Source organism: Antennarius striatus, chromosome 6 (assembly GCF_040054535.1).
Source record: "Antennarius striatus isolate MH-2024 chromosome 6, ASM4005453v1, whole genome shotgun sequence".
Lineage (NCBI taxonomy): Eukaryota > Metazoa > Chordata > Actinopteri > Lophiiformes > Antennariidae > Antennarius > Antennarius striatus.
Window position 1 is genome coordinate 26,535,579 of NC_090781.1, and position 19,926 is coordinate 26,555,504.

The window sequence follows — 19,926 nt, forward strand, 5'->3', positions numbered from 1 at the left end:
TGTATAGGTGTGTGTGTGTGTTTGTGTGTGTCTGAGTGTGTGTGTATCTGTGTGTGTGTAGGTGTGTGTGTGTCTGTGTGTGTGAGAGAGAAACAGCTTTGGTGAGGTGACACTTTTTTATTCCCCTCATGCAGCTCCAAGTCACTAGGAGGCGCTCAGCGGCTCACGTCACTGGGGGTCGTTCACGGGATCCACTCTGAAGGCCGTAGGTCTGCGGAGACCCTTTGACACGGCGCTCAGGCTGGGGTAGCCCCCTCAGGTGTGTCTGCTCATCAGGGTCCAGTATCAGGCTGCATTCAGGAATGGGCCACAGCGTGGGACGTGTCCGTTGAGCTGAGGGTCTTTCAGGGTCGTTCATCCACCTTTCTGGGGTTTGTTCTCGCAGACTAAAATAACATTCTGCTTTCTGGTGCTGAACTGATGGTGTCTGGTTTGGAGATGCGTTTCGTGATGTGCTGTGACCCTTGACCCCGCTGGGAGACTGACCCCTAACAACAGAAGACTCTCCGTCTCTTGTGTTTTTTACCTCCATGCAGGTTCATCAGGGAACAAGTTTGTCCAGGTTCTCCTGCAGCATCACGTCCTGACCTGCTGCCCCCCAGTTGTGAGGAAAGGTACTGCAGCACTGTCACTAGAACCAGATTACAGCACCGACACCATCACCTGCATTTTAGAACCATTACCTGAGAGGGTTTTATCCCACAACACACCTGACACTCACCAACGTGATGTCATGACGAGTTCTACCTGTAGAACAGTAACAGGAGGCGTGGCCTGAGGGTTCTACCTGTAGAACAGTAACAACAGGAGGCTTGGCCTGAGGGTTCTACCTGAAGAACAGTAACAACAGGAGGCGTGGCCTGAGGGTTCTACCTGTAGAACAGTAACAACAGGAGGCTTGGCCTGAGGGTTCTACCTGTAGAACAGTAACAGGAGGCGTGGCCTGAGGGTTCTACCTGTAGAACAGTAACAACAGGAGGCGTGGCCTGAGGGTTCTACCTGAAGAACAGTAACAACAGGAGGCGTGGCCTGAGGGTTCTACCTGTAAAACGGTAACAACAGGAGGCCTGGCCTGAGGGTTCTACCTGTAGAACAGTAACAACAGGAGGCGTGGCCTGAGGGTTCTACCTGTAGAACAGTAACAACAGGAGGCGTGGCCTGATGGTCTTTATTTCATCTCTGAACAGTCAAGTCTTTAAAAAGCGATAAAGCTCCAGCGTCTGCTGACAGGAATGCTACCAGACGCTCGACGGACTTCCGGTTCTAGGGTCCAATCACTGGTAGCTCCTCCTACTCCTCCCAGGTTCCCCGTGGCCTCACTGAGTGAACAACCAATCGGCTTGCAGAAGCTCTTAACCTGGAGCAGAGAAGAAGCCCCCTCCGGGCGGCTGTGACGGGTTTGTGATGGAGGGGTGGAGTCTGTCAGTGGTGGGCGGAGTCTGGCTGCGGTGGGCAGTCTCACAGGTAGCCCTCCTTCTTGAACTGCTCGTGCAGGATGTCCCGGTACTCGTCGAAGCCGCCGTCGATGCGCCGCACCTTCCCCCCCTCACACACCCACAGCTCCTGACACACCAGCCGGATGAGGCGCTCGTCATGTGACACCAGCACGACCCCGCCCTGAAAGAACCACAGCAGCCCATTTGTGCTCAAGACATGAGGAGGAGGAGCCCTAAGAACAGGACGGCTGACGCTGACGAGGGGCTACGTACACAGCAGCTAGCGTTAGCTTTAGCAGCTACTGGAGGACGTCCTAAAGGACGGCCAACAATTGCTTTGAAACAAGGACTTGAACGAACGAGTCAACCTGAAGGCTACACGCCTTGCTGGACGCCGGGGGGGCAGAGGACCACAGGGGAACCAATCACACGTCAGCGCAGGTGTCACGTTACCAAACCCACCTTAAACTTGTGGAGAGCTTTAGCCAGAGCCTCGATGGTCTCCATGTCCAGGTGATTGGTTGGCTCGTCCAGGACGTAGAAGTTAGGACTGCAGGACAGATGGACGACATCATCACCATTATCATCATCACCATCATAGTCACCACCATCATCGTCATCACTATCACCATTATCACCATCACCATCATCATCGTCGTCATTATCACGATCACCATCATCACCATCACCGTCATAATCACCACCATCGTCATCATCACCACCATCATTGTCATCACTATCACCATTATCACCATCACCATCGTCGTCATTATCACGATCACCATCACCATCATCATCACCGTCGGTGACGTTCCGGTGACGTTCCGGTACCGTTCTCACCAGGGCATGGTCATCTGGGCGAAGGCCACACGGCTCTTCTGCCCCCCCGACAGGCTGGCCACTGGCCTCATGGCCAGCTCCCCTGTGATGCCGTACCCCCCCAGCTGGTGCCGGTACTCCTCCTCTGTCCGACCTGCGGCCCAAAAACAGCCAGTGAGAGAAGTGGAGATTCACGGCCAGACGTGCTACGCTGGGACACGCCGCCTGATGACATCACAGAGCTGTGGTTACCGGGGAACCTGTTGAGGAGCAGCTCCACCGAGCAGACGTTCAGGTCCAGCTGGTCCACGTGGTGCTGGCTGAAGTAGCCGATCTTCAGGTTCCTGAGGAGACACCAGATTAGAGAAGGCCTCCAGGGAATCCCTGCGCTCTGATTGGTCGTCGCTCGTCCTACCGGTGTGCCTGGCGGACGCCGCTGACCGGTGTCAGCTCGCCCATCAGCAACTTCAGGATGGTGGACTTCCCAGCGCCGTTCTCCCCCACCTGACAGAAACCACAAGTCTCGTGATTGATCAGGTGATCGGTTTTGATTCTCCATATTATTGATCAGGCGGGTTTGGACCAGGACACGTACGATACAGATGCGAGACTCGAGGTCGGCCGACAGGTTGAGTCCCGTGAAGAGTCGCTGGTGTGGAGAGTAATAGAACTCCACCTCGTCCAGCTGCAGGATGGGGGGGGACAGCTTCTCAAAGTGATCTGGAAACCTGTGACACGACAAACAATCAGTTGGTCAATCAATCAGTCAATCAATCAGTCAGCCTATCAATCAGTCTGACCTCAAGGTGACCTCTGTCTCCTTCTCAATGGGCTTCAGCTCAGGTCTGAGGAGAAAACAACAGACGGTGTGATCAGGTGGGTCTGTTCTGTTGGACCAAAGGGTCTAGACCAGCGGTTCTGGACCAGAGGTTCTGGACCAGCGGTTCCAGCGGTACTCACAGCTTCTCCAGCAGCTTCAGTTTGCTCTGGACCTGAGCCGCTCTGTTGGCGTTATAACGGAACCTATCAATGAACACCTGCAACACACAGACCAGTGTCATCCAGCTGTCTGTACTGGTGTCTGTACCTGTATGTGCCGTCTGCACTGGTGTCTGCACTGGTGTCCTGCCTGTCTACCGTGGGTCAGAGAGAACTGTAATTTCATCTGTGCTGTATGTCGTGCATATATGGTACATTTGACAATAAAGCTGACTTTGACTTTTGGCTTGACTGTATGTGCCGTCTGTACTGGTGTCGGTACCTGTATGTGCCGTCTGTACTGGTGTCGGTACCTGTATGTGCCGTCTGTACTGGTGTCGGTACCTGTATGTGCCGTCTGTACTGGTGTCGGTACCTGTATGTGCCGTCTGTACTGGTGTCGGTACCTGTATGTGCCGTCTGTACTGGTGTCGGTACCTGTATGTGCCGTCTGTACTGGTGTCGGTACCTGTATGTGCCGTCTGTACTGGTGTCGGTACCTGTATGTGCCGTCTGTACTGGTGTCGGTACCTGTATGTGCCGTCTGTACTGGTGTCGGTACCTGTATGTGCCGTCTGTACTGGTGTCGGTACCTGTATGTGCCGTCTGTACTGGTGTCGGTACCTGTATGTGCCGTCTGTACTGGTGTCGGTACCTGTATGTGCCGTCTGTACTGGTGTCGGTACCTGTATGTGCCGTCTGTACTGGTGTCGGTACCTGTATGTGCCGTCTGTACTGGTGTCGGTACCTGTATGTGCCGTCTGTACTGGTGTCGGTACCTGTATGTGCCGTCAGTGCTGGTGTCGGTACCTGTATGTGCCGTCAGTGCTGGTGTCGGTACCTGTATGTGCCGTCTGTACTGGTGTCTGTACTGGTGTCGGTACCTGTATGTGCTGTCAGTACTGGTGTCTGTACCTGTATGTGCCGTCTGTACTGGTGTCTGTACCTGTATGTGCTGTCTGTACTGGTGTCTGTACCTGTATGTGCCGTCTGTACTGGTGTCTGTACCTGTATGTGCCATCTGTACTGGTGTCGGTACCTGTATGTGCCATCTGTACTGGTGTCTGTACCTGTATGTGCCGTCTGTACTGGTGTCTGTACCTGTATGTGCTGTCTGTACTGGTGTCTGTACCTGTATGTGCCGTCTGTACTGGTGTCTGTACCTGTATGTGCTGTCTGTACTGCAGCTGGGCCTCATACTCTCTTTGCTGATTCTTCAGCCGGTCTTCTTTGGTTTTGATAAAGTTTTCGTAGTCGCCACGGTAACTGTCCAGCCTCTGGGAGTGCAGATGGACAATGTCCGTGACGACAGCGTTCAGGAAGTTTCTGTCGTGGGAGACGACCAAGATGGTGGACTGCCACGTCTGTGGGAGGAGTTAGTTCATGACCTGTTACCTCATTGCTAACTGTTAGCTCGTTGCTAACTGTTGTCAGTGCTGTCAATAAGGAATGCTAACATAGTTCAGACCTGCAGGTAGTTCTCCAACCACAGGATGGCTCTGACATCCAACATGTTGGTCGGCTCTGAGGCACAAGGGGAGCCATGAAAACAGAACAGACCCCCCCCCCCCGACACCGACAAAACACAGACAGACAGAACACAGACAGACAGAACACAGACAGACAGAACACAGACAGAACACAGACAGAACACAGACAGACAGAACACAGACAGACAGAACACAGACAGACAGACAGAACACAGACAGACAGACAGAACACAGACAGACTCACCATCCAGAAGGAGGAGATCCGGTCTGCGGAAACATCAGAAGAGAAAAAATGTTTGTCTACCATCTAAGATGTGGTGGTCTGTTCGTCTGCGTGTCCGTCTGCGTGTCCGTCTGCGTGTCCGTCTGCGTGTCCGTCTGCGTGTCCGTCTGCCTGCCCGCCATCTACTCGGGGGTCACATAATCAGTGGGGTCAGACCTCCCAGAAGCAACTGGAACTCACCGAGCAAACAGAGCTCTGGCCAACGCCAGCCTCATCCTCCACCCCCCCGAGAACTCCCTATGTGGGGGGCAAAGAGAGAGACAATCAGGAATAAGTCAACAGCATCTCTGAGTACAACACTTCAGCACTAGTGTGTGTATGTGTGTGTGTGTGTGTGTGTGTGGACTCACTTCGTGGTCTGCTGTTGCATTCTGGGAGAAAACCCGAGCCCAGCCAGGATGACAGAAGCCCTGATTGGACGAGGCAGACATCAGTCAGACAACAGCCGGTCTAACGCCTGGCTGTGGGGTCAAAGCTCCGCCCCCTCCAGTAGCTGATTGGTTGAATTTTTTGTTCTCGACCCTAACCCCAAACAGGATGTGTGGTTGCCATAGTTACCTGGCCGGAGCCTTGTCAGCCTCGATCTCCTCCAGCTTGCTGTAGATCTCTGACAGGCGGACGCTCTCAGTCCCGTCGGCCCTGACAACAGAAGAAGAGATGATGCAACGTCTCCATGGCAACGACAACAGCTCACCTGCCCCCACAGACCTGACCCATCACGGATCAATGATTACTTCTGGATAATTGATCGGGGAGCTCACTTTCCGCCGGAGATACGAGTGTTGAGCCGCCGCTCCTCGCCCAGAAGCCCCTCCCTCTGGGAGTCGCTCTCCAGGACGCTCTGCAGCGCCGCCGTCTCGTCTCCGTCCACTTCCTGTTCCACATGGAGGATGGAGATGTGAGCCGGGACGCGCAGGTTCCGGCTGGCCAGCATCTTCAGCAGCGTCGTCTTCCCCAAACCATTCCGACCAATCAGACCGTACCGCCGGCCGGAAGCCAGGGACAGCTCCGCCCCCTGCAGCAGACACCTGGACACACAGGTAAAGTCATTGGTCTAAATGCAAATCATGGATTTGAATTGGCTCCGCCTCCAGCGCACCTCTCTCCAAACGAAACATCAAAGTTCTCGATGCGGATGTCGTAGCTGCGATTCTTCCCTGATTGGTCGACTCGGTTGTCCTTCTTACTGTTGGCCTGACTGGCCGACGCCTCCTCCAGCACGCTGCAGGACAGGAAGGACAGCGGGTGCGGGGGGTGAGTACCAATGGGTGAGGACAGGTGAGTACCAATGGGTGAGGGCGGGTGAGAACAGGTAAGGACAGGTGAGGGGGGTGAGGACTGACAGCGGGCTGGAGGCCTTCTGAGACTCCCTCTCGTTCCTGCGTTCGTGTTTGGCTTTCAGCTTGGCTTCTGCTTTCTCCAGTTTCTTTGCATCCACCGTCTGAAGGACAGACAGGAAGTGATGCGTTTAAGAACAGGAAGTGATGTGTTTAAGAACACAGGAACAAAAACAGCTGAACTCAGTCATGATCTGAAGGCGTCCTGTGGGCTGGGGGGCGGGGTCTGTTTACATGTTTGTAAAGCACGAGGACATCAGCTTGTTTGTCACCAAACAGGTTCCAGTCACTGGGGGTCTGAGGGGAGGTCTGGGGGGTTATAAGAGGGTCTGGGGGGGTCAGAGGGGTCCACTCACCGTGTTCTGAGGACGCTTCAGCATCCAGACCCCCTGGAGGTCGTCTGTGGCGTGATCTGGAGGAGGAGTCACATGATGTCATCACTTCACATGAAACTACTGGTGTGTGTGTGTGTGTGTGTGTGTGTTTGTGTGTGAGAGAGTTACCGTGTGCAGAGATTTGAGACAGCTGTACAGGGGCATCCAGCAGCACCTGCCTGTGGCTCGCCCGGCAGCTCGTCCTGTTCACACACAACAGACAGTAACTGACTGAAACAAGACGGACGCCGGCTGAAGCAAGACGGACGCTGGCTGAAGCAAGACGGACGCCGGCTGAAACAAGACGGACGCCGGCTGAAACAAGACGGACGCCGGCTGAAACAGACGGACGCCGGCTGAAACAGACGGACGCCGGCTGAAACAAGACGGACGCCGGCTGAAACAGACGGACGCCGGCTGAAACAGACGGACGCCGGCTGAAGCAGACGGACGCCGGCTGAAGCAGACGGACGCCGGCTGAAGCAGACTGACGCCGGCTGAGGCAGACGGACGCCGGCTGAGACAGACGGACGCCGGCTGAAGCAGACGGACGCCGGCTGAAGCAGACGGACGCCGGCTGAAGCAGACGGACGCCGGCTGAAGCAGACGGACGCCGGCTGAAGCAGACGGACGCCGGCTGAGACAGACGGACGCCGGCTGAAGCAGACGGACGCCGGCTGAAGCAGACGGACGCCGGCTGAAGCAGACGGACGCCGGCTGAAGCAGACGGACGCCGGCTGAAGCAGACTGACGCCGGCTGAGGCAGACGGACGCCGGCTGAAGCAGACGGACGCCGGCTGAAACAGACGGACGCCGGCTGAAACAGACGGACGCCGGCTGAAACAGACGGACGCCGGCTGAAACAGACGGACGCCGGCTGAAACAGACGGACACCGGCTGAAACAAGACGGACGCCGGCTGAAACAAGACGGACGCCGGCTGAAGCAAGACGGACGCCGGCTGAAGCAAGACGGACGCCGGCTGAAGCAAGACGGACGCCGGCTGAAACAAGACGGACGCCGGCTGAAACAAGACGGACGCCGGCTGAAACAGACGGACGCCGGCTGAAACAGACGGACGCCGGCTGAAACAAGACGGACGCCGGCTGAAACAGACGGACGCCGGCTGAAACAGACGGACGCCGGCTGAAGCAGACGGACGCCGGCTGAAACAAGACCGACGCCGGCTGAAACAGACGGACGCCGGCTGAAGCAGACGGACGCCGGCTGAAGCAGACGGACGCCGGCTGAAGCAGACTGACGCCGGCTGAGACAGACGGACGCCGGCTGAAACAGACGGACGCCGGCTGAAGCAGACGGACGCCGGGTGAAGCAGACGGACGCCGGCTGAGACAGACGGACGCCGGCTGAAGCAGACGGACGCCGGCTGAAGCAGACGGACGCTGGCTGAGCTACTGTGCCGGTGTGGGGGCCGTGGACGGGCGTGGGGTGTGTTCCATTCGTCTTACAGGTGCAGGCTGTTGAACATCTGGAGACAGATGTCTCTGACGTCCTCCTCGTTCTTCCTGTCAGAAGACACTTGCTGTAGAACTCCTCCAATGGCGTCGTACACCTCCTCCCCATCCTCGAAGTCTGCCCCCCCGCTGTCCAGCACACCTGAAAGCACACATGACCACACGTCACATGACCACACGTCACATGACCACACGTCACATGACCACACGTCACATGACCACACGTCACATGACCACACGTCACATGACCACACGTCACATGACCACTCCTCCAGGCTCTGTTGCAAAATGGGACCAAATTCGCACAATAGGTCAGGTTTTAAGTGTCCACACACACACACACACACACACACACACACACACACACACACACACACACACACAGTGTGTGATCTAATTCCACTCCCCTGCTGCATCAAGGGATTCTCCTTCGTTTGTGCCCCCCTCCCAATAACGTGAACAGACAAATGGTCTGATCAGTGTCTTCATGCACTTATCAAACACACCCTGTCACACCCGGCACCGACAACCGACCCACCACACCTCCGGGACGACTCCCCCTCCCGGGGTGACACGGAGTCCGGGTCAGAACACCGGCGGTACCGTTTAGCCGGTGCTCATGTTCCGCCTGCCGGTCCCGGCGCGGTACTTCCGGTCCGACTTGTCTCGTTAGTTCATCTTACCTTGGACCCCCCTCCCCCGATAACCCTAACCCCAACCCACCGGACCAGGACCCTCCAGCCACACCGGACCACGACCCACCACACCCGGTAGCTCCAGTAGTCCGCACCCCGCGACCCGGTGTCCGACAGCCGGGATAGCTCGTTAGCATTAGCCGAGCTGAGAACCACGTTACTCCCAGTGGGGTACCGACCGCCCCCCCACCGGGCCCACCCGCCGGGCCCCACCAGGTCCCGGCCTCTGACCTGTGATGTAGTCGAAGAGCTCTGCGTCGATCTCGGGGAACTCGCTCTTCAGGATCTCCACGTACGTCGCCATGATGGCCGGCCAGCTCCACAAGACGCCGCGCGCACGCGTTGGTATGCGAAGTGCAGGGAATGCTGGGACATGTCGTTTTCATGGGGGATAGGTTGACGTCATTGATGAGATCACCGGACACAATCGGTGGTTTTCTGTCGGGTTCCGGTCTCAAACCGGATGTCCTGTCTGAGGCTCGGACCCCGTCGAGCGGTGAACATGACCTGTTCAGGTTGACACGTCACAACGACGGATAATAATGATAAAATGATATGTAACAAAAATAAAAGATAACTCTTTATTTGCCCCAAATAAATAGTAATTATATAATAATACTATAATTACAATAAATCATTATATAATATCCATCCGTTTTCTGTAACCGCTGTCGCCTGCTTCCGCGGACAGGCGATTTCATAGTAATAATTATTGAAATATGAAAAATTATAACATTATTAAAGTAATAATTATTATTGTTATTATAATTTTTATTTTAACACAGAACTCCGGAATGGTTCGGACCGGAACCGTAACACGTTTGGTCCTCGTCACGATCCCGTTTCGGAATCGAACTTGACAGCGACAGGACCGCCTCCCTCTGCGCATGCGCTGCTCCCTGGTTTAGGGTGGGAAGTTAGTCGTTAGCATACATGCTAGCCAGGAGAGTGTAATGGCGGCCTCGGTAGTTCTGGGGTCTGCGGACAACACCGGACTCAGCTTCACGGTGGGGAGTAGCGGTGGGGGCGGGACCGGGAATGTTTTGGTCCCGAACCACACGGTCCTGGGCCCGGCGGGCCCAGCGCCCTGGAACCGATCCCTGGACCGGGCGCTGGACGAAGCCTCGGCCACCGGGTGCCTGAACCTGAGCGGCCGGAAGCTGAAGGAGTTTCCCCGCAGCGCCGCCAACCACGACCTGACGGACACCACCCGGGCCGGTGAGTGGCGGGGGAGCGGTCCGGTAGGGGGGCAGCTTGATAAAAACTGAACGTCTCGAGGCGGCGGGACGGGGACCGCGGCAGGGACGTCACTCCCGTCCGCCGCGGGACGCGAGCCCAGCCGGCGGCCCGGGGTCCCGGACCGGACGGTCCGCTGGGCTCGGGGCCGCTGCCCGCTACCGGAGCCCGCCGCCTGGGGTAACGACCCGATCAGACCGCCGGTGTGCCGTGGCTTCACGTCCGGTAGACCCGTTACGTTAACGGACGGACGTGACGGTAACGGCAGTCCACCCGCGCGGCTGTTGATGTCAGCTGGTGGCGCGAGCCTGCTGTTAACGCGAGCCGGGATGCTAACGCGAGCACAGGTGTGTCCGTCGTTACAGGTAACCTGTGGTTAGCTCCACCGGCTAGCTGCAGCTAACCGCCCGGAGCCCCCCCCCAGGTCAGGTCCCTGAAAGGCCCCGCCCACCTCACGCTGACGCGCAGTGACGCAGAAAAACAAACGGAACGGAACGGAATGCGACTAGAGGAACAAACCACACACACACACACACTCTCTCACACACACACTCTGTCTCACACAGACACACACACTCTCACACACTCACACACACACACACACACTCTCACACATACACACACACACACACCCACACACACACACACACACACACACACACACACACACACACACACACACACTCCTGCAGTGCTTCAGCAGCAGGTTCTTGCTCAGGGGCTCCTCGGCAGATGACTGGTTGGGTGAGGGAATTGAACCTTGTGATCAGAGGACCAACCCCCCTCTACTGCTGAGCCACTGCCCCCCCCCGACCACCTATTGATCGGTTTGAGCTTCCATACATGGAGGTTCTCACAGGCTGAGCCCCCCCCATGATGATGATGAAGATGAAGGTGAACGACTTCAACAACTTATTAACTCAACATCTAGACTAGTGGTTCCCAATACCAGTCCATGGGTCATCTAATACCAGTCCATGGGTCATCTAGTATCAGTCCATGGGTCATCTAGTACCAGTCCATGGGTCATCTAGTACCAGTCCATGGGTCATCTAGTATCAGTCCATGGGTCATCTAGTACCAGTCCATGGGTCATCTAGTACCAGTCCATGGGTCATCTAGTACCAGTCCGTGGGTCATCTAGTACCAGTCCATGGGTCATCTAGTACTAGTCCATGGGTCATCTAGTACCAGTCCATGGGTCATCTAGTACCAGTCCGTGGGTCATCTAGTGTCAGTCCATGGGTCATCTAGTATCAGTCCATGGGTCATCTAGTATCAGTCCATGGGTCATCTAGTACCAGTCCATGGGTCATCTAGTATCAGTCCATGGGTCATCTAGTACCAGTCCGTGGGTCATCTAGTATCAGTCCATGGGTCATCTAGTACCAGTCCATGGGTCATCTAGTACCAGTCCGTGGGTCATCTAGTATCAGTCCATGGGTCATCTAGTATCAGTCCATGGGTCATCTAGTACCAGTCCATGGGTCATCTAGTATCAGTCCATGGGTCATCTAGTATCAGTCCATGGGTCATCTAGTACCAGTCCGTGGGTCATCTAGTATCAGTCCATGGGTCATCTAGTACCAGTCCATGGGTCATCTAGTATCAGTCCATGGGTCATCTAGTATCAGTCCATGGGTCATCTAGTACCAGTCCGTGGGTCATCTAGTATCAGTCCATGGGTCATCTAGTATCAGTCCATGGGTCATCTAGTATCAGTCCATGGGTCATCTAGTACCAGTCCATGGGTCATCTAGTACCAGTCCGTGGGTCATCTAGTACCAGTCCGTGGGTCATCTAGTACCAGTCCATGGGTCATCTAGTACCAGTCCATGGGTCATCTAGTACCAGTCCGTGGGTCATCTAGTATCAGTCCATGGGTCATCTAGTACCAGTCCATGGGTCATCTAGTATCAGTCCATGGGTCATCTAGTATCAGTCCATGGGTCATCTAGTATCAGTCCATGGGTCATCTAGTATCAGTCCATGGGTCATCTAGTACCAGTCCATGGGTCATCTAGTATCAGTCCATGGGTCATCTAGTACCAGTCCGTGGGTCATCTAGTATCAGTCCATGGGTCATCTAGTATCAGTCCATGGGTCAAGTTTCAAGTTTATTTATTTTTAAATAGCCCAGATCCACAAACAATGTCTCAAAGGGCTTTACAATCTGCACATGGACGATATCCCTCTGATCTTTGTGCACTGCAAGCAGTGCGACCCTCGCATCGGATAAGGAACAACTCCCCCCAAAAACCCTTTTAACAGGGGAAAAAATGGATGGGAGAAACCTCAGGAAGACTGTAGAGGAGGGACCCCTCTTCCAGGAGTGGACAGACGAAGCAATAGATACCGCATGTACAGATTAACAACACAATAATAATAACAGTAACAATAACAGTAACAATAAATGTATAACAAAGGCATGCCGATCCATCCAGTAGAGCGAGTCACCACCAGCCGATGAAGCACACAGAGGTCACCGATTGCCGAGGATCCACCACTCTGAGGACAGACCAGACAGTGCCTAAGTCATTCAGCTCAAAAAAGTTAAAGTCAAGGTTACTCTGGCAAAACCACAGCAGAACCAAATGAGGCAGAACCAGCACTCCCCTAGTGGATGGAGAGACAGGACCACTGTACAGCTTGTGCTATCGCCAGCCATGGAAGCAGACAGAGGTAGCCAATTGCCGATGATCCACCACACAAAGGCCTGTGAGAGAGAACAGCAGAAGAAGGAAGAGAGACAGAGATAGCAGAGATAGCAGGGGCGAGAGTGGTGCTAGAGGGACCAGAATAGCAGAGAATTAATGGGAGGCAGGGGCCTAACTAAGAAATCCTATGACTCGTCGGCAGGACTAGGCTAAACCTAAACATTGAGACCGCCATCCCCGATATTACTTATATGTTAGGTCGAACAGATATGTTTTGAGTCTAGATTTAAAGACATTTACAGATTCAGACTGTCTAATATTTATAGGGAGGTTATTCCACAAGAAAGGGGCACGATAGGAGAAGGCCCTCTGGCCAGCTGACTTCTTTTTAAATCTAGGAACACACAAGAGACCAGTATTCTGAGAGCGGAGAGCCCTAGTCGGCGTATAAGGTTTAACAAGATCAGACAGATAGGTTGGTGCAAGCCCATTAAGGCTTTTGTATGTTAGTAAGAGTACCTTAAAATCGGATCTAACATGAATCGGGAGCCAGTGTAATGCAGCCAAAACTGGGGTGATATGGTCAAATTTCCTAGTTTTAGTTAATATTCTTGCTGCTGTGTTCTGAACCATCTGAAGGCCCCTAGTTCTAGACCGAGGCAACCCTGATAACAGAACATTACAATAGTCAAGTCTAGAGGACACAAAGGCATGAATCAAAATTTCTGCATCAGCCATGGCTAAAGAGGACCTAATTTTGGAAATATTACGTAGATGAAAGAAGGCGATCTTTGTCACCTCTTTAATATGCTTGTCAAAGGCAAGAGTCGAATCTAACGTTACTCCTAGGTTCTTGACTGTTGAACTATGGGTTATAAGACAGTTATCTACAGATATTGTTAGGTTTTGAAATTGGTTTCTATGTCGTGCAGGGCCAATGATTAACATTTCAGTTTTGTCTGGGTTTAGGAGCAGGAAATTACTGGACATCCAACTATTCACAGCAGAAAGACAGGCCTCTAGTTTACTCAATTCAGATCGATCATCTGCTTTTATAGGCATATAAAGTTGTGTGTCATCCGCATAACAGTGGAAACCTATTCCAAAGCTGCGTATAATTTGACCAAGAGGTGCAACATACAGGGAGAATAGTAGAGGACCAAGGACAGACCCCTGAGGTACGCCATATTTGACGTCGGAGAAGGCAGAAGTTTTATTATTGTAGGAGACACATTGTGTCCTATCAGATAGATAAGATTTTAACCAAGCCAGAGCTAACTCACAGACACCAAACTGTCTCTCCAGTCGGTCAAGGAGTATACAGTGATCTATGGTATCAAATGCTGCACTAAGATCCAAAAGAAGGAGAACAGAAGTGGTATCAGAGTCCAGATGTAATAGGAGATCATTCACAACTTTGGTAAGTGCTGTTTCAGTGGAATGGCGGGCCCGAAAAGCTGATTGGAATGGTTCGAAAAGACCGCTTAATGATAAATAATCTAAGAGCTGTTGAGATACTACCCTTTCTAGTATTTTAGATAAGAATGGAAGGTTAGAAACTGGTCTATAATTATTTAAAGACTCTTGGTCGAGATGTGGCTTTTTAAGCAGAGGTTTAACCACGGCCGCTTTAAAGCTAGTGGGAACAACACCAGTTGCAAGAGAAAGATTAACTACATTTAACATAGTAGGGCCCAGCAATGGCCATAATTCTTTAACTAATTTAGCAGGGAGAGGGTCTAAGAGGCATGTAGTAGGTTTGGAGAATGAGACCAACTTCGATAATTCTACCAGAGAGACATTCTCAAAGTGTGTTAAAGAGAGAAGTTGGGTTTTAACACCCAGAGAAGGAACCACATCAAATTTTGATCCAGGTGAAGCTGAAGAAGTAATTTCATGTCTAATGTTATCAATTTTACGGCAGAAAAAATCTTGGAAATCATCAGCCGCCAATAACAAGCTGCTTGCCGTTGACTGTTTCTGGGTCAATCTGGCTACAGTATTAAACAGAAATCGAGGGTTGTGTTTATTTTTACTTATTAATCTGGAGAAATAGGCAGCTTTAGCGGTGGACAGAGCACATTTGTAATTTAAGACACATTCGTGCCAAGAAATGTAGCATGACTTAGATTTAGATTTACGCCACCTGCGCTCTAAACTCCTACAGGCCCGTCTGAGAGCGCGTGTCTCCTCGTTAAACCATGGTGTAGACCTGCGCACCCCTATGGTTTTAGTTTTTAGAGGTGCAACTGAGTCCAACAGACTAGAAAGAGCTGAGTTTAGATCACTAGTGTAATTTTCGATTGATCCTGTTGCTACAGTAAAAGGAGTCAATACCTCAGGTAGAAGCTCACTAAGTTTAGATACCGTTGACAAGCCGATATGGCGAGTAGTGACTAAATCAGGAGTAATGCTATTTTGACAAGTAAAGGCTGCTTTAAAAGTAATAAGAAAATGGTCGGATATCACTGACGTAAGAGGAGAGACAGTCACAGCAGTAACATTTATACCACGCGATAGAATCAGATCTAGGGTATTACCATTGGAATGAGTTGCTTCATGAACCCACTGAGTGAAACCTAACATGTCCAGGAGGGTTAGGAAAGCTTTACACAACGGATCACTAGGGTTATTTAAATGAATGTTAAAATCACCTGTCACCATAACCTCATCAGATTGAGTAATTAGATCCGAAATGAATTCACCAAATTCTTCTAAGAATAAAGAATAGGGACCAGGCGGTCTATAGACTACTACAAGATAAAGCCTGCTGTTTACAGCTGTAGGCGATGGTTTTAGAACAAGAGCCTCAAAAGATGTAAAATGAATATCTAGATTAGAAGTCAGGTTCAGAATAGATTTGTAGACTAAAGCAACACCTCCACCCTGTTTATCAGCCCTTGCGGCATGAGCATATGTAAAATCAGGTGGTGAAGCTTCATTTAACGGTAAGAAGACATTTGGTTTTAGCCATGTTTCACATAGAGCAATCATATCCAGGCCATGCTGAAGAATTAAATCGTTCAGATGCCGCGTCTCAATAAATCTGGGAGGTAAAGACCTATAAACACGATGTGATACAATAACTGGGATGCTTTCAGGTATAGAGTCTTGGATAACCTGATCAGGTGCTTCACTGAACAGTACCTTGTCAATGGTGATAAGAGCAGAAGTAAGATTCACATGGGTAATGTCCCGGGCCATTTTATTAAAAATCTGAGGGAAGGAGACAGTCCCAACGTCTCTATTCTATTCCATCAGTCTGATGGTTTCCTAGTCTAGACTCCACAACCGCATCAACAACTACCCTAGCAGGCTCTCTAATCACCTGCAGCCCGAGCGCTGTATGGCTATTGTTAAAGACGCTGTAAGGTCCTGTCTATATTCCTGGATAAAAGAGCTGCCCCTGCCCCAGTAGGATGCAGGCCGTCAGCTCTCAGCAGCTCGGGGCGGCCCCAGAAGGAAGGCCAGTTATCTACGAAGCCTAAACCCTGTTCCCTACAGTAGCGCGCCAGCCAGCGGTTCAAAGCTGTTAGTCTGCTATAAGTCTCATCATTCCCCCGCACAGGCAAGAGGCCAGAGACTATTACTCGATGCCGACACATCTTCCTAGCGCAGTCCAGAGCCCTAACCAAGCTATTCTTTGTCACCTCTGACTGCCGGAGCCTAATGTCATTGGTGCCAACATGAATAATAATGTTCCTAGGTGTCATCTAGTATCAGTCCATGGGTCATCTAGTACCAGTCCATGGGTCATCTAGTACCAGTCCATGGGTCATCTAGTACCAGTCCATGGGTCATCTAGTACCAGTCCATGGGTCATCTAGTACCAGTCCATGGGTCATCTAGTACCAGTCCGTGGGTCATCTAGTACCAGTCCGTGGGTCATCTAGTATCAGTCCATGGGTCATCTAGTACCAGTCCATGGGTCATCTAGTACCAGTCCGCGGCCTGGGGGCTGGTACCGGTCCGTGGGTCATCGGGTACCGGTCCGTGGGTCATCTGGTACCGGGTAGGGGGACACTAGTTACCGGGTCGAGCGACATCATGTACCGGGTCGAGGGACATCATGTACCGGATCGAGGGACATCATGTACCGGGTCGAGGGACATCATGTACCGGGTCGAGGGACATCATGTACCGGGTCGAGGGACATCATGTACCGGGTCGAGGGACATCATGTACCAGGTCGAGGGACACTAGGTACCTGGTTGACACAGAACGTTTAACTTTCTTTTTTTGATCACCAGTCTAAAGATGTTTTATTTTTAAAGTGGCGTCTGAATGACACACAGACGAAAGCGTGCGCCTGTGCCTCTTGACAAGTCTGGGTCACGTGACAGGTTACCAGCCGTTACCCCTAAATTAAGCGCCCACAACTGCTCCAGTGTTCTGGATTAAAATCAAGGCAGATTATCCTGAGACCCTAAAAGTATCTTAGTCCCTGCTTCCATTTCCACCTCCTCTCTCTGAAGTGGGATTTTCTGCAGTGACTAAAGAAAACCAAACTGGAGTACACGGGAGGTCTGAACACACTTCAGGTGTCATTGTCTCCGTTACCCCGAGATCAGAGGTCCACAACCAATAATTCATTATTGTAATTATTATTATTTGATTGTTCACCCTTTTATTGATAATGATCAGTATTTCTCCTACGTTGAATGAACTGATTGTAAGTCGCTATATTTAAAATAAACCTCATCAGTTCAGTCACTTCAATCTAGTTTTTAATATAATTATTTCTTACAATTATTTTGTTTACAGAAATATTGATTATCAATTTATGAACAAAAAGTTGTTTATTGTCTGTTGATGTCTACATTTTACATAAAACCCCTGATGATGTATAATTAGACTACAGCTGTCCTGGAGTCAGTAACGATTATCGAGCAAATGAAGACCGGTCCGTTACATACTGTTTGAGATGAAACCGGTCCGTGGAGCTACAGAGGTTGGAGACCGCTGGTCTAATGTAATGCTGTGTGTGTGTGTGTGTGTGTGTGTGTGTGTGTGTGTGTGTGTGTGTGTGTGTGTGTGTGTGCGCGCGCGCGCACGCGCAGACCTCTCCAGGAACCGTCTCCTGGATCTTCCTATAGACGTGTGTCTCTTTGTGTCTCTGGAGAGTCTGAACCTTTACCAGAACTGTCTGAGAGTTCTACCAGAGAGTCTGAGCAACCTGCAGGCCCTGACCTACCTGAACCTCAGGTAACACACACACACACACACACACACACACACACACACACACACACACACACGCGCAGCATAACATTAGATGTTGAGTTAAATTAGTTGTTACAAGTCGTTCATCATCCCCATCCTAATCTCCATCATGTGTCCTGTGTCAGTCACAACCAGCTGTCAGTGCTGCCGGGGTTAGGGTTAGGTTTAGAGTCAGGGTTAGGTTTAGAGTCAGGGTTAGGTCTAGAATTAGGGGTTAGGTTTAGAATTAGGGATTAGGTTTAGAGTCAGGGTTAGGGGTTAGGTTTAGAGTCAGGGTTAGGTTTAGAATTAGGGTTAGGTTTAGAATTAGGGATTAGGTTTAGGGTTAGGTTTAGAATTAGGGATTAGGTTTAGGGTTAGGTTTAGAGTCAGGGTTAGGGGTTAAGTTTAGGGTTAGGTTTAGAGTCAGGGTTAGGTTTAGAATTAGGGATTAGGTTTAGGGCTAGGTTTACAGTCAGGGTTAGGTTTACAGTCAGGGTTAGGGATTAGGTTTAGGGCTAGGTTTACAGTCAGGGTTAGGTTTACAGTCAGGGTTAGGGATTAGGTTTAGGGTTAGGTTTAGAGTCAGGGTTAGGGGTTAAGTTTAGGGTTAGGTTTAGAGTCAGGGTTAGGTTTAGAATTAGGGATTAGGTTTAGGGCTAGGTTTACAGTCAGGGTTAGGTTTACAGTCAGGGTTAGGGATTAGGTTTAGGGCTAGGTTTACAGTCAGGGTTAGGTTTACAGTCAGGGTTAGGGATTAGGTTTAGGGCTAGGTTTACAGTCAGGGTTAGGTTTACAGTCAGGGTTAGGGATTAGGTTTAGGGTTAGGTTTAGAGTCAGGGTTAGCTTTAGAATTAGGGATTACATTTAGGTTTAGAGTCAGGGTTAGGTTTAGAGTCAGGGTTAGGGCTAACATGTGTACTGACTGACGGTGTGTTGTCAGTCGGAACCAGCTGTCGGTGCTGCCGGGGGTCGTCTGTAATCTCCCTCTGAAGGTTCTGATCGCTTGCAACAACAAGCTGCTGGGGTTGCCAGAAGAGTTGGGACAGCTGCGCTATCTCACCGAGCTGGTAAGTGTCCGGGTTTATTTATCCAGTGTGAATCAGTGTGTGTGTGATTGGTGATCAATGAGCGGTGGGTTCTGTTGCTGTGTGTGCGCCCCCTGCAGGATGTCAGCTGTAATGAGATCCAGACCCTACCATCACAAGTGGGTCAGCTGGAGGCGCTGCGAGACCTGAACATCAGGAGGAACCACCTGGTCCGACTGCCTCCAGGTGCACACACACACACACACACACACACACACACACACACACACACACACACACACACACACACACACACACATTGTGACACATGTGTGTTCTCAGAGCTGGCACATCTCCCTCTGGTGCGTCTGGACTTCTCCTGTAACAAAGTGACCTCCATCCCCGTCTGCTTCCGACAACTGACACAGCTACAGACCATCGTCCTGGACAACAACCCCCTGCAGACCCCGCCTGCACAGGTACGCAAAGGAAGTGACATCACAAGCGTCCGGCGACAGGTCCTGAGCTGTGTGATGATGTTCTGTGTAGATCTGCATCAAAGGGAAGATCCACATCTTCAAGTACCTGAACCTGGAGGCCAGCAAGACCACGCCCGAACTGCCAGAGTACGATAAACGACCCCTGACCTTCAGCTGCGGGTCAGAACACTCACACACCCTCACCTTCATCACAAAACTTTCCTCTGGGCAGTCAGGTGACGGCCACAGCTGGGCCAGGGTTCTCCAGGTTCTGTTGTTATGACTCTGAACTGGTTCACATCCATGTGTGTAACTGAAGACTTCCTGGGGATCCTTCACAATAAAAGTCAGAACCTGTGTGTGTGTGTGTGTGTGTGTGTGTGTGTGTGTGTGTGTGTGTGTGTGTGTGTGTGTGTGTGTGTGTGTGTGTGTGTTCAG

General features: G+C 51.6%; 2 protein-coding genes across 4 annotated transcripts in view; one reads left to right on the plus strand and one right to left on the minus strand.

The window, feature by feature from the left end:
* Positions 1–1,131: 1,131 nt before the first annotated feature.
* Positions 1,132–9,346, minus strand: abcf3 (ATP-binding cassette, sub-family F (GCN20), member 3). Its single transcript, XM_068316665.1, has 21 exons — positions 9,118–9,346; positions 8,186–8,333; positions 6,847–6,920; positions 6,700–6,755; positions 6,350–6,447; positions 6,106–6,228; positions 5,768–6,034; positions 5,565–5,645; positions 5,357–5,416; positions 5,187–5,243; positions 4,968–4,990; positions 4,702–4,757; positions 4,397–4,597; positions 3,216–3,292; positions 3,056–3,100; positions 2,851–2,983; positions 2,671–2,759; positions 2,508–2,599; positions 2,277–2,409; positions 1,899–1,986; positions 1,132–1,617 (listed from the first exon to the last, which is right to left on the minus strand). Exons 1-21 carry the CDS (start codon positions 9,188–9,190, stop codon positions 1,459–1,461), a joined length of 2,133 nt encoding a protein of 710 aa, XP_068172766.1. The 5' UTR covers positions 9,191–9,346; the 3' UTR covers positions 1,132–1,458.
* Positions 9,347–9,731: 385 nt separating this feature from the next.
* lrch3 (leucine-rich repeats and calponin homology (CH) domain containing 3) overlaps positions 9,732–19,926 on the plus strand; it is a 33,112-nt gene continuing 22,917 nt past the window's right edge. Inside the window, exons 1-6 of one of the 3 annotated variants that reach the window (XM_068316563.1) lie at positions 9,732–10,104; positions 17,840–17,984; positions 18,925–19,051; positions 19,150–19,255; positions 19,352–19,488; positions 19,559–19,668. In XM_068316563.1, the coding sequence (XP_068172664.1) occupies positions 9,840–10,104; positions 17,840–17,984; positions 18,925–19,051; positions 19,150–19,255; positions 19,352–19,488; positions 19,559–19,668 (890 nt within the window). In that variant the 5' untranslated portion in view covers positions 9,732–9,839. Of the gene's footprint in view, positions 10,105–16,626; positions 16,983–17,839; positions 17,985–18,924; positions 19,052–19,149; positions 19,256–19,351; positions 19,489–19,558; positions 19,669–19,926 lie in introns of those variants that run through there. The other 2 variants (XM_068316564.1, XM_068316565.1) reach the window with 2 other exon arrangements.

Coding starts and splice junctions, on each gene's coding strand:
- abcf3 (XM_068316665.1), bottom strand. CDS start 9,190: ATGGCGACGTACGTGGAGATCCTGAAGAGCGAGTTCCCCGAGATCGAC. Junction 5,417..5,564: donor GCTGACAAGGCTCCGGCCAG/GTAACTATGGCA, acceptor TCGTCCAATCAG/GGCTTCTGTCATCCTGGCTG. Junction 2,760..2,850: donor TCGAGTCTCGCATCTGTATC/GTACGTGTCCTG, acceptor GGTTTCTGTCAG/GTGGGGGAGAACGGCGCTGG.